The sequence below is a fragment of the Pteropus medius genome, unplaced genomic scaffold (assembly GCF_902729225.1).
Source record: "Pteropus medius unplaced genomic scaffold, Ma_sr-lr_union100, whole genome shotgun sequence".
Taxonomy (NCBI): domain Eukaryota; kingdom Metazoa; phylum Chordata; class Mammalia; order Chiroptera; family Pteropodidae; genus Pteropus; species Pteropus medius.
The window spans coordinates 9,005,609-9,024,138 of record NW_024352787.1 but is presented as its reverse complement, the minus strand read 5'-3'; the positions used below and the strand labels follow the sequence as shown (position 1 = coordinate 9,024,138).

The window sequence follows — 18,530 nt, the reverse complement described above, 5'->3', positions numbered from 1 at the left end:
GATGGTGCAGATTCTGAGTCAGGAGGACATGAAGATAATTGTAATTTTATCTGATACCCAAACTATCCAGGTTTCCAAACCCAATAATAAGAATGAGAAAAAGATAAAAAAAAAAAAGTGTTATTCTTGACTACTGTGTCTTTATTACTACCCAGACTGGGAGGAAATCAAATACATAGCTCTTTCTTTTACATGCTAAAAAGTAATTCAGGAGGAATTAGAGAACAAAATAAAATTTAAAAATACTTTAGATGAGTCTTAAAGAGAAAAGGATTTACTACTTGGATACCTAGAAACTACTACTACTTATTAGTAGTAGTACCTTACTACTCAATACCTTACTACTAATAAGTACATGACTATGGGGCCTGAGTGTCGGCAGACAGCTCTCATTCTAAGGAGATAAGGACCCTGGGAAGAAAGTCACGGAAAAAAAAAAAGTAGTGGAAATAGATTACAAAGGTTCAGCAGAGCCAAGAGCAAAGAAAGGTGGTAATAAGTTTCTTCATTGTTGCTTTTATTAGCTTGTATTAATAACAAGTATTGTTGCAGTTTTATAAAATTAACACACTAAGTCTAAAATTATGCCACGACTGGAAGAGGAAAGCTTTATACAGATTAGGTGATAGTTTCATGTAACTGTAATGGGGGATGTATTTTCACATAGCTTTTTGTTTCTTTCCTTAATACACATGTTTTATGAATTTAAGTTTGTGAATTTAGGGCCCCACATTGGCTGTTTGTATTTTTCATTCTAAATTTCTAAGTTAAGTAAATGAAAGGTCCAATGATGGATATTTCAGAAGAACATCTCAGTTTGCAAAGTTTTAAAGTTACTTAATTGATGTGCGTTTTTAAATTCTGTATAATAGATATCACAATTTGTGGAAAGAAATAGTGCTTGAAGAATGTGTCAGCCTTGTAAATAAAGGAAAGAAAGGGAGAATGGTGGATGGTAGAGAGGGATGGGAACTAATATTCATCGAGCAAATACAATGTGCTAAACCCTCAGCTAAACAGGTTCCATGCTTTTAATTCATCTGCTCCTCAGAGAGGGTAAGCAATTTTCAGCAGATCTCACAGTGAAGGACAGGTGTATGAACCAAACCTAGCTTTGTGTGAACCAAACCTAGCTCTGATTTATGTGGTTCTGACACAAATATATACTTACTTTTCAAGCAATACTACTTATGTACATGCAGGCACAGGATATGTTTGGTAATCTGCAATATACTTCAGCCAGGTGATTCTCAATTTCTTTTTATCAGTGTTCATTGTGAAACTAGAAACTTTTACAGCATTGTAAATTACCTGCTTATTTTCTGAAGACAAAAATATATAAATGTAGCATATTGTTTTGATTATTAAATGATTGTTTTTAAAGAACCCAATGGTTATACACATAGAAATGGGGATTTAATATGTTTCACAAGAAAACCTATGTGTGTGGGTATGTTTTGGATATTGTAAAAGTGAGAAATGAAACAGTAATGAGAGTATGAATGAGGAGCCAGACCTGGCTTTGGGTAACATAGGTTTCAAGCTGGAAGGGTCTCCTCTAATGGTTGCCTTTCAGCTTCCCTTAGCACCTGTCTTAACTCAAAATTGCCTGCATTCTACCCTTGCCAACTCTGGAAGCTGAACATGGGTCATGTCTCTGGCAATTGTGATAATTATAATAAGATGATTCTGCACTAATATTTATGAATAAGTTTAAAGTTGTACATGAGTGACAATGGCAGCAGTCTATAACGCAACTATGTGTATCTTGTCTCAAACTTTGAAAAGGACATGCTGAGGGCCAGCGATGCAATAAGAAATGAAAACATGGTACTGCTCAGCAAAAAGTCCTTATATGGTAACATGGTGGAACCTCAAGTGCTAGTGGGAACTCCACCCCTGACACATAAAAGTTAGTGGTGGACTAGGCCATGAGGAACAATAGAGGTGAGGGGAGCCACCTGTACTCTGCATCCTCAATCTCATGTGTACCTCTTGAGTTTCACCAAAGTAAAAACCATTTACAGTGAGTCTGAGTTGTCATTCTCTCCCATTTTTGAGACCAAACCAGCACTGGGGTTTAGCCCACATTTGAAGATTAAATCTACTACTCACTGCCTACATGAAAGTCCCTTAGTATCTCTTAACTGCTATTGCCTCGTTTATAAGTGTCCTACTCACCTAATAGGACTGTTTTGAAGAGCACACAGATAAAATACATGAAAGTGTTTAAAATAAAGCATTGTATAAATTTAAATTGATTTTAACATTAATTTTATATTTAGAAGCTGAGAGTCATAACTTGAATATGGACAGCGTTAATTTTCTTAATTCCCATGCTAGGCTGCAACTCCATTTTTACCACCTTCTAACTTGATGGCTTGCTTCTCTAAGTTTAAATTTCTCTGTCTGTAAAATAGGTATAATAGCATCTAATATAAAGCGTTGTGGTGATGATTAAATGAGTCATGTAAAATGCCTATTATGTATCAAGTGCTTAATAGATGGTAGCTATTAATATTGTTTTTCTAGGTTAACTAATAGTTATAAACCATTTACATATTGTCGATTCTCCAAACTAAATTACTAAATAATATTATAGAAAAAAGAAAGATAATCATCCCTATCATTTTATCTATCTGAAAATACATTCACATTTTTTTGATGCTCACTTAAAACTTGTGAAGTTTGAAGAAAATGAAGTAAGTAAAGAATGAGGAGACTTTATCAACCTCCACACATGAGTGTTGTGTTTAGTGGAAATTTGAACTAAGACCTTTTTTTACATGATGACAAACTCAACAGTGGTGTTTAATAAGCTTTCAGAAACCAAAACCTAATGGTGAGTTTCTTCTAGACTAAATTAATGCAAAACTAATTTTATTGGTTTACCATAGCAAATTGCCTTGCTTTCACCTGTAGTAGATCTAGTGAAACTTCTCAGCCATGGACAGAATTTTTTTTGTGATTCATTCATTTTTATTATACAATTAGCTGAGTCTATTGTAATATAACTTCATCTAGTTAAATATAAATTCATCTGTTAAACACTAGTAATCATGTTTAACAATGCCACTTTGTATTATAGAAAAAAAAAGAAAATAATATTCCCTTCAAATGTTTTCAGCTGTGATAGTGGTGGAAAACATAGTAGCTCTTACCCTGACTTTTTGTTCATAATCTTATCTTTATCTTTCAGCCCTTTTAATGATAATCTTAACATCAGTCTCATGTCTGTAGATATTAAATGAATTTATACTTTTTACAAAGCTTTGTAAGGAGATTTTGTTATAATAATCCACCTTTTGAAAGCCTTCTTTCCATATCATGCATATGATGGGATGTTAACATCATTAAAGTAAAAGAATGGTAATATATGGTATCGTATAGCCAAAAAATTTGAAATTGCAAGAAAAATGCTTTTAAATTTTAAGTATTCTTTGATCAGTAGTCATCATGAGAAAATATGAGGCTTAATACAAGAAAATGGCCAAATTTAACCTTATTAACACAAGATGCAGTGGATATTCCTTAAACTGGAAGATACCATAGCAATCACCTAATCCAAACCACTCATTTAACAGACAAAAGCCAGGGAGGTTGAATGTAATTCTATACTTGCCTGTAAATTCAAAATCATAGATGCAAAATAGAACCAACTATTATGAACATCATGGTCTGTGACACAAAATGAATTTTTAAAAACATTATCTGTGTACTGAAAAAGAGATGAAACTATAGTTCACATGCGAGGGTGGCGGTGGGGGGAAGTGGGAGGGAGCTATCACATTTTACCCAGTATGGTAACCATTTTCTATTTTATTCAATAGTAGGGTGCCCAGATAATGACACCAATCTGCTGCTTCCTCAGTTTGACTAAGTTCCCTCATTCCTCTGACAATATTAGCATCTCTCTGAGCTAAACGTGATTCTAGTTATGTGTTATTAAAGATTGAAAGGACCTAAATGCCAGCCAACTATTTTAATTCCAGAAAGAATTTTTTTTAACACTGAAAGAAAATAAATGGCTGTGTTATTTCAGTTTGCTAGTCTCTAACACTATATGTACTTAAGGGATTGTTAGGATAATTTTGACTACGAAATTTTCATTTTATGTTCTAATGTTAGTCTCGGTCTAAGATATACTCCAAAGTATGTGATGATACTGATTGGTAACATCAGACAATCTGTAGTTCACCCACAAGAAGCATGGCATATTTAATCCAGAGAGAGAATTAATAAGATATGGAAACTATCTCACATAATAACAATGATTTACTTGTTGTATAATATTGTCTTGGCAAGAGGCAAATAGGGTTGTCTAGTGAAAGATGGTAGCAGCTTTCTCTTGTTTGCCTAGATGAGCTATATGGAATGGGGTCCCCACCTCTCAGTGCAGGAATGACACTTCCCACACAGTTCACATCCAGCTCAAAATGTTATCTGCAACTACCTTGAGCAACAGTTCCCCAAGTACAGACTGTCCTCCCTGCCTTCACAGGGCCATCTCAAGTTTGTATGATCGTATAAAACAGATGGAATAAAAGGAGAGAGTGTGGTCCTTCTCTGGGAGCACACAGCATGGCGTGATGATTCCTGCCTTCTCTCCTTGGGATGATGAGGACTTAGCGATTGTGTCCTTCTCATTGCTGTCTCTACCACTAAGTTCTCTTGCTCTGTCTACTCAGTGTGCTATTGTGTTGTTTGTCTGTGATTGACCTCTCCAGAAGTGCCTAAAGAAGAGCCCGATTTCATTTGTTAAATTCATAAAATATGCTTAAAGATAAACCAAAGTCAGTGTTTCAGTGTTTACATTATATTTATCTTTCTTCACAAATATATTATCAAACAAAAGTTGATGCTGGAGTAATAATTCCTCTTTTATTACTGACTTCAAGACAAAGAAAATGATTTATTAGAGTTGTAAAAATTAGTTTTTTTAAAAAAAATTTATATGTAACTCTGATGTCAAGGTGAATAATTCATTTTTATTTGTAAAAGTCCACCTTCAATTAAACCAATTTAAACTTCTGGGTGCCTAAAACATTATTTGGAACCAAAAGATCTGTTAAATGCAATAGCTTATGAGATCAAGTCGTTGCTAATAAAAGTGTATTTAATTACAGAGTCAGGTTTTCTTTCCCTTGGTCGAAACGATATTCAGGGGAGGAGAAGGTAACTAGAACACAGAGCAACTTTCGACCATACTAGAATGAACCAGCAGTGGTAGAGCATCTCATAGCATGAAAAATTATCTCTAATCTCAGGTAAGGTGTGGATGACGGCCAGGAATCCAGATCTTGACTGGACGGCAGTGGTGAGAAGGAAGATTGGACATGAGATTTCATTTTGATTGAAAGGATCATAACTTAAAAATATGAAGGATGCTGGCATGAAGAATAAAAGGAAGCCATAAGCCTTTCTACTGATCTGTGATTAAATGGGAGTTTTAGGAATGTAAATTGATAGCCAGCTGAAATTTATATAATATGAGTGAGTAGTACAGAGGAGGTAAGTAGGAATTACCAATGATAAACTATCAGAAATGTAGTATAAAGAGCATGTGTGTGGAGCCAGGAGGTTCCTCATCTACGAGGCCTGATTGTTTGTTTTCTCCAGGCTGAAAGAAGTGATGCCACTATTCGAAATTGGCCTAGGTCAGCTGCCAGGAGGTAAAGACGTAAGTCTAATGATTTAGCAACAAAGAACTGAGTGCAGTTCAGCTAGAGTACCCATATTTACTTTGATGTACTTGTTCCTTTGTTCAACTGAAGTGAAGTGAACTGGTTTATGCTTAACAAATAAGAGAAAATACTTCGTAAAGTATAAACATGTTATATTAATATAAAAACATAGCTACTCTATCGAAAAATCTTTCACAGCTGTACCTGGCATCAGACAGCTTCAGCCTTGCTCCCTGTAGGTCCTTGGAGAATTCACTTAACCCTCAGAAATTCAGTTCCCTAAATGTTGCGATTGCCATTTGAGATGATGGATGTGAAAGCACATTAGAAGTTAAAATAGTGCCCTAAACATTACTATTCTTATTGCTACCATCACAAATCCCCAGCTACATAAGATGACATGTACTACAGGTAATTATGACAAAAATAAATTCTTTAGGAGTTACCCGGAAACCTCCCCACTTTGGAAACTGTGGAAACAACACATTTGGCAAACTTTGCTTTATCATTTTCAGTGAGCTTATGGAATTACCACCAATTTATTCAACGTGGCACTCTAAATATGAGATTAATTAACTGTTTCTTACAAATCAAATAATTTTTCTTAGAACTGTTCACATTTTGAGGTGTATGGTAATCATAAAAGAGCTGGAAAACCAACTATGGAGAGGTCTTATTCATGTTATTGGGATAAATGAGATAAAAATAACTGACATTTATTTGAGCACTTACTATCTACCTGTGTTAAGTGCTAAACACCACCTGGAATAAGACTGTCTAGGTTCAAATTCTGGCTCCATCATTTAGTACTTATAAAAATATCTGTACCGCAGTTCCTTATCTATAAGATTGTGAAATAATACAGACTTTATAGTTTTTTTTTGTGTGTGTGTGAGAATTAAATGAATTGCACTTAGAATACTAGTTGTCAAGTAGTGTCCCTTCTCTTGTCTTCTTCCTCCTCCTCCGTAACTTGTCCGTTCAAGATGTCATGGCTGAGAAACTGTGGGGGTGGCATACTGTGAAACTGCAGCCCACACTCTTGGTCACTAAGCGATGATAACTTATATGACCAAATGCTGTTTACAAGATTTAGGGCTCGTCTTAACAAAGAATGCCACTGAACAACTTTGCAAATAATACCACTGCAGCTTAGCATCTTCATCACACAAATTTGTGTTAAATAGCTGTTTAAATAGCATCAAAAAAGAGTTTGCTAGTTTTTGAAGATAGAAGTAGAAAAACCAAAAGTTTGAAAAATTAACTTTCAGTATAGGAAAAAATTCTCTAAGAACAAGCAAGATTTTAAAAGGCTATCCTTTTGCATTTATTTCTAATTGGAAATGTGTTACATTCATTGTGACTTTTAAAAGATTATGAAAGTAGAAAGTTTTTCTTGGAAAATTTAGAAAACTACTCAACAGCATGAAAGAGAGAAACAAGCTTAAGGTATGACATTGAATGAAAATCCTGTGTAACCACTTTCCAACTTGCTACATCATGACAAATACCATTAACTATGAAATGAATGTGATTTCTCTTTTACATTTAATGTTACATTAAAGATATGTTGCAATATTTTTCATACTTTCTGGAATGGCACACAAATAATGTTTTATAGTAGCAGATGTGTGACATCATATGAAAAACCTGTAAAACTTCCACATGAAAATCACATCTGCCAGTCTCCACTATCATTTTAACTGTAGTTATACAGTTTGCTTCTCCGTCTGTGCCAGAGGAGGCAGCTTTGCATGAAAGCTGTTCCAGGAAATTGTGTCTTCTGAACTAGCTAGTTAAGCAAATTGTGTAGCTGCCATTGAAACCAAAATGTACCCAGCAGACATAATTTTACAAAAGAGGAGGAAAAAAAACCTCACATTTGTATAAAAGTCACAGCTGTTCAACTCTACATTTTGTACTTTTTTCATTAAAAATTTTTCCCTTTCTTTATGAGCAGTGACAGTTACATTTCTGGTTAGCAACTCAGGACTCCTTAACACGTTGTTAAGTGCTGTACTATCATGGATTTGGTGTCTGTCAGGGAAAATTGGGCTAACTTCTCTCTGCTGCTATGTAGACTAGAAATTTGGTCCGTCTGCCCTGTCTACAGATGAAATTGGGAAGATGTTGGGTAGACCAACAACTGGGAGCAGAAGTTCCAGAGCGGGCTCTCTGTCATCCTCAGGGCATGTCAGATTGAATCAGTCTTATGCCTCTAAATTGTCCCTCACTGTTCTCTAAAATACAGAGCTGTGTGACTGCCTCTACTGCTCCAAACTAGAGCCAATATCCTTAGGTTAAGGTCCACAGAAAACCGACCTCTCTTATTTCAAGTACTGTGAGTCTTGCTGCTGGCAGCCATGCTGTCCAGGGCCCTCTGAAATAGTGAGCAGAGGAGCTGGCTCAGAATGCTTGGGTCAGAAGTCACTCTCACAGGGCTGTGAACAGCACGACTAACCATTGTCGGACATCCTGCTGTGACACTGTACTAGAGGAGACTCTCCAGTAACCCCTCATTCTTCTCTAGTAATGAGTCTGAGACTCTTTTGGACCATTATGGATCAAAAATACTAAATGTATGGGAGGCATTTTAAGCAGAGTTAGGACTGTGAGCTCTGCAGTCAGACCGCCTGGGGGCAAATTATAACCATTCCTATCTATATTATGTGATACTGGTTAAGTTCCTTAACTTCTTCAGCTGGGTTCTTCATCTGTAAACTTAAGACAATGTATCTCACTATTACTATAAAGAGGATTATAAATGTGGTAAAGACTGTTGAAGACTAGCCGAGTTCGTGGCACATACTAACTATTCAATAAGTGTTAACTATTTTGATGATATGATAATAATGATGACAATTTTTCTGACTTTCAAATATATCGAACCTGTAATTTTAAAACCGACTTTGCACAGGACAGAATTATGGCACGGAAGGGTAAAGTCAGTAATAGTGGTCAAAAGCTATTCAATCTAGGTTTTTCGTTTTCAAGTTGTATAAACACTTTCCTGCTATTGACTGCTGGAATTCCTGTCTGCTTGTCTGTCGCTGACAGGAAAATGAGTGTTTGTGCAACTGTGCCAGAGGCACAAGACTGATTTCAACCTGACATGCCCTGCAGATGACAGAGAGCCGCTCTGTAACTTCTGCTCCCAGTTGTTGGTCTATTTGAAGAGAATGATTGACTGCTAAGCTGGACTTGTATTGTCCCTGCATAGACTTTTTTGTAACTGGGTGGGGAGGTGGAACGGTTTTTGTATTTTGTAGTCAGCACCTTCAATTGCATAAATGAGTGTATAATTATACATCAAAAAGGATAGAGCTACAGAGAACCCATTGTCTAGCATCATTAATAAAATTAGTGAATCAACATTTTTCTTGATTAGTTATAATAAAGACCATTTTGCTTTGTTACATTAACTAAATATTAAAATTGAAAATTAAAATGTGATTCTTTTAGATATTGGCATTAATATTGTCACTATAATTATAACTATCTTAATCTAGGCATATTATATTTCATATCTATGATGCTACACTGAAAAGTTGATACAGCAACTTAAACTAGACAGTTACTGTTTTTCTGTATTATTAACTATAAGAAATTAGGTTGCTTTTTTCCAACAAAGATACGCTATGGACTGAGAGTGATAAATAACTACTATGTTCACATGTGTATTCATATAGATTCCAAAAACAAAACTATTACATATACCTTGTGATATAATAGTGTCATGGAGATGAGATTTACATTTTTTGAGCAATTAAAACAATGTAAATAGGCATATTCTAATTAAAACAGACAAGTTGTCTTTTTTTGTGATGGAAAATATCCCTTGTTTCAAGTAATGTTTGAATTATATAAAATAAATTGAGGTATTTTAATTATTTTGATAAATTTTTTTCCAAAAGATGTTTTTTAAAAATATTGAGATTTACTTCTATTTAAAGTTATCTTTTGGCTTCAATTATCTATCTCAATTTTCTGCTCGACCTGACACACCCATACACCTAATTACTGGTATGGGTATACCTTAGGTATCATATAGTATCATGTAATGAGGTAAAGCCACGACAGGTAAAGCTGAAGAAAGTTAAACTATTTGACTTACCTGTATCTATGACCTCAACCATCATTTGAAATCTAAAACTATTAAATATATCAGTCTGATCTAATATAGGATGTGAGTGACTAAATTATAAATAATTTTTTTATTATGGTGGTGATACAAGAAAAATGAAGTGGAGAAATGTAGAAGTATAATTTAAGCAGAAACAAATAAAAGGACAACCATTTGAAGAATAATGATGACGAAGTCAATTTTCTTTTAGAGTTATAGTCAATGTCCAATTCAATAATTAATTACAAACCAGCGGCATATCTTTACTTGAATATACATCTCAATGATCAAGAAAGTAGGAAGCATTGCTTTCTGACACGTGGTGTCTCACCTTTCTGATAGAGCAGAGAAGAAAGGTTTGAGTTCAATATTGTTTCCCACATTGAATGTCAGCTTGACAGAGGTTGAGAACATGGAAGAACAATGTGAAGAATTAGAACAGGGCGGGGAAAGCAAACTATGTTCTGCAGGTCAAATTTGGCCAGCTGACTGTTTTTTGTAAATAAAGCTTTATTGGGACATAGCTGTGTCCATTCACTTAAATGTCACCTATGATTATTTTTAAGCTACAATGCCTGAGTTGAATAGTTGTGACAGAGGTCATATGCTCCCCCATCCCCAGCCAAAATACTTTCTATCTGGCTTTTTTATGGAGTTTGCCAATATCTAGACTAAGGAAAAGGTTCTTATTTTTTGAATTCTGCAAGGAAGTGTATGAAAGACAAGATTTGGCATGCCAGATATCTCAGTTCTCTTTCCTCTCATGAAATTATCTTGGGTTTCAGACATAATAAACTTTGGCACAGGATAGTCTGATTCAGTGCATTAAGACAAGCTAGTATTTATTGGAAACATTTAATGTTGATAAATTTATCCAGAATCTACAGCTACATTACCATTAAAACATTTGTGAATTTTAATTGATTAGCAATATAGTGGGACTCGAGAGCCTTGTAACTGTTTAGAAATGATTTTCCTTTATTTTTGCAATTAGAGGTACCTCCATGTATCTATCTTACTTTTTGTATCTACTGAGTGTCCACAAGACATTAAAGCATTAGATACCATGTCAGAAGATTGCATTTGGCAAAGGCACATTGACTGGAAATGACTTATCATGGTGCCAAAACTGGGGCTTTTCCAAATGAAAATGACATCCCATAAGGAAAATGTAGGCTTTGTTAGTCACCCAAATAACATAAAAATCACTACACAATAGATAATAAAAAATTGTCTATCAGAAAAGGAAATCTGGAACAATAACTCACATATTGAACTTTTGAAAAGAATTATTTGATTTTCCTAAGGAGAAGATGTGTATGTAATTTAGTCTTTAATAGGGGCTTTATTTTGAATAAAAGTGTACATAGGATAACTCATATTATGCTAAGATACATTAAGGCAATGCAACATTCAGTAGAAAACATAAAATTCAACCTAGAGAAAGAATACTATTGATTTGAAATGGGATCTTAAAAAAGAAAAAATATCTAAATTTTATTTCATCCTTTAGCTGGAAAATATGGCTGCTTCATTGAATCGACTTCAAAATCTGGTTTAACAGAACATCTCTTTTGCACCCCGAGTCAGCTTCCAACGTTTTGATTGCAAAATGAAGGGCATTTACTTTGATATGTTTAATTATCACTCATTTAGAGGACAATGTGAAACATACTTTTCCAATTGGTGTTTTAGAATTTTGAGTAAAAGGAAAGGAATGACAAATTAGCCAGCTGGAAGAGGCAAGAAACAGCTAACTAGTGCTGCTAGAGTCTTTGTGGACACTTCAAAGTAAGATGAAAGGGAAGCAAAGGAAGTGTTAGCCACACATGCTCAATGAAGGAAATACTAACACAATTTCACATCGTATTAATAACAAGTTAATATCACACTTAGAGACTTACTCAACATAATAAGTGCCATATATAGGATCATCGATTTTTTCCCAGCCATATGGAAGCTCTGAAAAATAAAAAGTTATTTCTTTCAGTAAATAAGTAACAGATATCACAACTTCTAATAAAAAGTAATATAATTTAATTGTTCATGGACTGCAGAAATAGTCTACCAAAGTGAAATCAAGCATTCAGACTCAGCATCAAATTTCAAACACATTTTATAGGAACTATTAGAAGCACTGACTTGAAAATTGGCAGTTAAAACACAGAGCCCTCTTTTCTGCAGATAGACTGCTGGGTCTAACTGTTTATAGCCACTCCAAGCGGTAGGATGGCATGTCATCATGTTATCACCACTCAAAGAGGCAAACCACTTTCCTGAAAAAGCATACAGCTTTCTTATTTATTTGTATTGTTAAAAGGGGCATTTCAGGATAAAGATCATATTTTCAAAATATATTTCTGAGGACAGCGAATTTTTTCTTATAACTACAACAAAGACATTATAAATTCTCAACTGACATCCCACTATTCGAGATGGTTAGCTTGCTGTTCTCTCCACATGGGTCAGATTTTGAATGCTGCCAATATACTTTTGGGCATATTTACTATAAAGTCTAAAATTCTAGACACACTTTCCTTACCAATATGGTTCATACTTCCAGTTCTCCATGGTAAGTTTTAATATGCACACTTTTAAAATATCGACATTATAAATGCTACTATTGGCAAAACAGGCTGTTTGAAAACCACACTTTGCTTCATGACACATTGAACCTTTATAATTATTAACTCCTATAAATATGAAGAATATGATTTTTTTCTGGACAGATATTCACTGTATGTATACAGAATTTGAAATCTGGGAGATTTCGACATGTTTAAATAACACATTTAAATGAAATTTAAAAGTTTATTATTATAGTAGTAATACATGTTCACTGTAAACGAAGAACAGTTATAGAAATAATTGAAATTACTTACAATCTTGCCATTAAGAGATAGCCACTGTTAACATTTTGGTGAATATTTAGTAATGATAAATTCCTAGAGTTGGAATTTTGTATTAAAATGGCATACACTCTTTTGTGGCTTTGATATATAGCCAGATTACCACAGCTCCACAATTCCCCACCCAAAACTTTTAGGGGAAGATAGGCTTTAGAATTCTGAATTTTTTTGATTTTATTTTTATTTATTTAATTTTTTTAATTGTTTATTGGGGTAACATTGGTTAATACAATTATATAATTTTCAGGTGTACATTATAATTTAACATCTATATATTCTATTGTGTGTTTACTACCCAAAGTCCAGTTTCCTTCAGGTTGAATTTTTTTGATTTTAGAAAGTTAACATGATATAAATGCTTTCTAGTCCATAACACTCCAAGCAGAGTCTGAGAGGCACTTTATAATCAAACACATGAGAATTTATGCAGCCAAAATTATAGGATTCACACTAAGAGGCATAAATAAGGACTACTTCACATCAGTTAGCACTGGTTTGCTGCCAGTATGTCCAGACCAGGGTATGTTTTGCTGCCAAACGAGTTAGAAAAGGCAATTTTAGAGCTTTTGAATTTTGAATATGCAGACGAAGTACTGTATATCATTATTTTGAAAATCAACCTAATTGATTTTAAAATGGCAGCTCATAACTGTTTTAATTTACTTTTCTTGGAATTTTTTTTAGTTTGAACATTTTTCATTTGTCCATCTTTGGACAACTATTTTTTTCTTGTGTGCATTTCTTAAAATTTTTTATTAATTCATAAGAGTCCATTACTAATTAAAGATATTAATTCTTTATCACATATGTTGCATATACATTAAGAGTTGTTTAGATTTAAATTCTGTTGAACATTTTTTAATACATAGAAGTTTTAATTTTTATTTGGTAAATTTCTCACTGTTTTCCTTTATGGCTTCTATTATTGGAGCTTAGCTTAAACACTGAAATTTTTTTTTCTAGTGTTTTGTTTTTTAATGTAAAGTATAGGTTATGACTTTATTTAATAATTCTTAGATTAGTTGTATCTTAATAAATTTATAACACCAGTTTATAGAGAATTGACAATTTACCTTTAAGAAAATTTTCTTCCAAAATGATAATGAGGACAAGCTTTTACTGGGTATTTATTATGATTCAGGTTCTAATGGATTACATGTACTAACACATTTTATCCTAACAACAACTCAGGATTTAAAATCTCTCTTGTTCCAGCAATTTTAAACAATTTAGATATCAATTTAGACAATGTGTTTCACACAGAATAAACAACACTTAATTTAGACTAAGGAGAATAATTATCCAGATGATTTTCTCCAAATCCTTCAAGCTAATGGAGAATTTGGCTAGTAAAAAGAAGAATCCATTTGACAAACATCTATTGGGAGCTTTTCACAAGCAGTAAGGTGTCTTTTACTAAAGTAAAAGAATATACGCAGGACTGCAATCAATATTATAAATATTTATTATTAATATGGCTGACTACATGGATTCATATTTATAATATGTTTATTATAATCATATTTGATAACATGGAATAAAAACCTAACATGGGTAATTTTATGGATACCGTCTTAATGGCATTGTTACATGAAAGCATTTCATTGTCAAATTTTTAAAATAATTTTTTTCAATTAGTTGACAAGCAATATTATTTTAATTTCAGGTATATAAGTGATTTGTCACTTATATAACTTATGAAGTGATCATCTTGATAAATCTAGTACTCGCCTGACACCATACACAGTTATTATAATATTATTGACCATATTCCCTATGCTATACTCTACATCCCCTTGACTATGTTGTAACTACCAATTTTTACTTCTTAATCCCTTTCCCCACTTCACTTGTCCCTCCAACCGCACCCCCATCTGGTTACATAAAATTGTTCTCTGTATCTCTGACTTTGTTTCTGTTTTGTTTGTTTATTTATTTATTTTTAAAGTCTACATGTAAGTAAAATCACATGGTATTTGTGTCTCTGTCTGACTTATTTCACTTAGTGTAATACCATCTAGGTCCATTCATACTGTCACCAATGGTAAGATTTCATTCTTTTTTATGGTCTAGTAATATTCCACTCTATATAAGTACCACTCCTTCTTTATCTATTTGTCTATTGATGGACACTAGGTTGCTTCCATATCTTGCCTATTGTAAATAATGCTGCAATGAACATAGAGGTGCATATATCTTTTCAAAGTAGTGTTTTGGGTTTCTTCAGATAAATACCCAGAAGTAGAATTACTGGGTTCTTCTTTGTCTCTTGTTATAGGCTTAGTTTTAAAGTCTATTTTGTCTTGTATATGTATTGCTACCTCAGCTTTTTTCCCCTCATTTCCACTTTCATGAAATATTTTTTTCCATCCCTTTACTTTCAGTCTGTGTATCTTTTGATGTCAAATGGGTCTCTTGTAGGCAGTGTATGTAAAGGGCTTGTTTTCTTATCCATTCAGCTACACTATCTTTTGATTAGAACATTTAATTCATTTACATTTAAAGTAATTATTGATAAATATGTAGTTATTGCCATTTTATTATTCATACTTTTTATCTTTTCTTTCTTTTTCTTAAAGAAATCTCTTTAACATTTCTTATAATACTGGTTTGGCGTTGATGAACTCCTTTAGCTTTTTCTTGTCTGGGAAGCTCTTTACCTGTCCTTTGATTCTAAATGATGGCCTAACTGGGTAAAGTTATCTTGGTTGTAGGTCTTTGCTTTCCATCACTTTGAATATTTCTTGCCAATCCCTTCTGGCCTGCAAAGTTTCTGTTGTGATATCACCTGAAAGTCTTATGGGAACTCCCTTGTAGGTAACTAATTGCTTTTCTCTTGATACTTTTGGGATTTTCTCTTTGTCTTCGATTTTTGTCGTTTTAATTATGATGTGTTTTGGTGTATGCCAGTTTTGGTTCATCTTGTTTAGGACTCTCTGAGCTTCCTGGACTTGTATGTCTATTTCCTTTACCCGATGAAGAAAGTTTTCAGTCATTATTTCTTCAAATATGTTCTCAATCCCTTGCTCTCTCTCTTTGCCTTCAGGTATTCCTGTGATGTGAATTTTGGTATGCTTGATGTTGTCCCAGATGTCCCTTAAACTATCCTCACTTTTTTTGATTTTTTTTTTCCTGTTGCTGTTCCAGTTGGGTGTTTTATGCTACCTTGTGCTCCAAATTGCTGAGTTGATCCTCTGTTTCATCTAATCTAGTATTGATACCTTCTCTTGTATTCTTTACCTCATTTATTACTTCATTTCTGATTGGTTCTTTTTATGGTTTCTATGCCCTTTTTTTATGTGTACTATCATTTTGTTGAAGTTCTCACTGAGATCATCTATTCTTTCCCTCAGTTCGTTGAACATTCTTATAACCAGTGTTTCAAACTCTCTATCTGCCTCCTTTTCACTTAGTTATTTTTCTGAAGTTTTCTTCTGTTCTTTCATTTGATGCCTCCAGCGTGAGCAAGTTGGGTGGAGCGGGGTCTCAGGGAGTTACCAGGGTGGAGTGAGCAAATCTAACCAGGCCAATGCAGATTCAGATTTGGCTGTGTAGGGGGAGGGCTCAACACAGGCAAGATGGTGACTGCCTGTAGGCTGCACAAGAGGAGGGCTCAACAAAGAAATAATGGTGGCTGTCTCTGTAGGCCTCACCCTGAAGCCATACAACTTAGTCTTTCCTTGTATGTCTTTGGGACCTTCTGAGCTTTTGTCCCTCCACCAGAGTCCAGGGTGAGTACCTGTGTGTAAGTCTGTGCACTGGCCCTTTAAGGGGATATCTGAGTTTCCAGCTGTCTTCTGTTTCACCCAGATGGCCATAATCCCCACTGATTTCTATAGCCACATTTTGTGGGCACTCCTCTTTCTGGCACTGTAAGCCTGGGCTGGGAAACTCAGTGTGAGGCTGGCTCCCTTTGCTTCTCTTCGGGATGGAGGGGAGACCTCTGCAGCTGAGATATCTTTTCCAGTGATCAATTGCCATACATGGGTGTGGGGCCAGCCCATTTATCATCTCTATCCCTTTTACTAGTCTCCATGTGGCCTCTTTTTTATATCCTTAGTTATAGGAGTTCTCTTTAGCTAGTCTTCAGATGGTTCTTCAGGTTGAATGTTCTATAATTTAGTTGTAATTTTAATGTGGTTCATGGGAGGAAGCAAGCACAGCATTTACCTACTTCATCATTTTGACTGGAACTCTTTCATTGCCAAATTTTTAAAATTATCTTTTATAATGTAAACTATTCTTTCATTTGCTTCTTATCTTTAGTTCTTTTTTGAGTAAATAACTAATTCTAAGCAATGTAGCCCAGAAATACAAACTTCATTGATTCTTTTTCTTTGCAGATTTACAGCACCAAACGTTCTTGGAATATTTACTTATTTTCCTTTCTCCTTGCTATTAAAAAGTATTCATCAGAATTTAGGGGGAATCTGATTTTCTTCCATAAGATATTAATATTTTGTGTTTGTTTACCTTCTGATTTCATATTTCCAAAATAAACTATTAATTCATGCCAAAATAAAATTATATGTTATAAACGCTTGTACTTTAAGATACGCTATTAGTGGCCCTTAACTCACACTTTGAGATAAAGAGATACATTATAGCTCTAACCTTCTGTTATAAAGAGCTGCCAATCATTTCATTTTAAATATTTTCAAGGGATTGATGAGTGAATGTTACAAGAAACCAGTAACAGATAATATATCACTTCATTTGTAAATATGGCAGAATGGGTATAAAAATCTACACTAATATTTACAAAGATATGTGTGTTTATTCATTATATATGTATGTGTATTCATATATATGTATATGCATATATATATGAATGTGTATGTGTGTTTGTATATGTGTGTATATGCATGAGCATGTATGTGCATGGGTGTTTGTGTGTATTCCCCTTAATGACACTTTTCTTGAGTAGCCAACAAAGGTCTAGGCTAGAATGCTAGGCTAGAAAAACCACAAGTTTTTCTTAATTCATTAAAAAGACAAGTCATGAAATAAACTTCTTAAGATTATAAACTAGAGTATACATTTAGATGATGAAAAGTTAAGAAAGTGAAAAATCATCATTCACTGTGAAAAGTGAGCTATTTGGACTTGAATTAGTTTTTAAAAACCAATTACTTCCTTTTAAAGTAAAGCTAACAAAAAGAATTTCAAATATTATATTATTTGCTTAATCAGACAAGTATGTAGCTTGGAGCTCTTGGGTCCTGGGTTATTTAGAATACTTTATTCAACAATACCTGACAAATTTACTGATGATTAAGGTCACACTGATAAAAGAATAACATATACTATGCAACAGGGAAAAACAAACACTTGAGATCAACAAGGTTAATGTTGCATTAAGAACTGTTTTAATTGAGATTTTCTTCAGGCCATGGAACTGTGGAGCAAATTCAGCGATTAGGTATTCCTACAGTGATCCCCTCTGTAAAAATCTGTATGAATGTCTAGATTAATTTGTAGTCAGTCATATAAGCTTTGTAAAACTGCAATAGAAACAAAAGATTAAATAGGCATCCAATTCTGCCTGGATTTGCCACAACCACCATACTATATTTTTACTTACTTGCTCTTTCCAAATTTTATTTATTTGTTTGTTTGTTTGTTAGGTCCATTTTCATTGCAGAAAATTGAGACTCCTTTATGCTAACTCACAGGTTGCAAATGGGAAACTTGTAGAATACAGGGATAATATTTCTTATGAAAATGGAACCCAAATACTGGAAAACTGTAAAGAACTTAGGATATACTACCTCAGAATATCTTAGAAGGATCCCTTTTGGTCTGTCTTATTTT

General features: G+C 33.9%; 1 protein-coding gene across 2 annotated transcripts in view; it reads right to left on the bottom strand.

The window, feature by feature from the left end:
• Positions 1-18,530, bottom strand: part of MAGI2 (membrane associated guanylate kinase, WW and PDZ domain containing 2) — a 1,217,785-nt gene that overhangs the window by 278,015 nt on the left and 921,240 nt on the right. For both annotated transcript variants that reach the window (XM_039849352.1, XM_039849353.1), the window contains exon 7: positions 11,712-11,769. In XM_039849352.1, the coding sequence (XP_039705286.1) occupies positions 11,712-11,769 (58 nt within the window). The remainder of the gene's footprint in view (positions 1-11,711; positions 11,770-18,530) is intronic.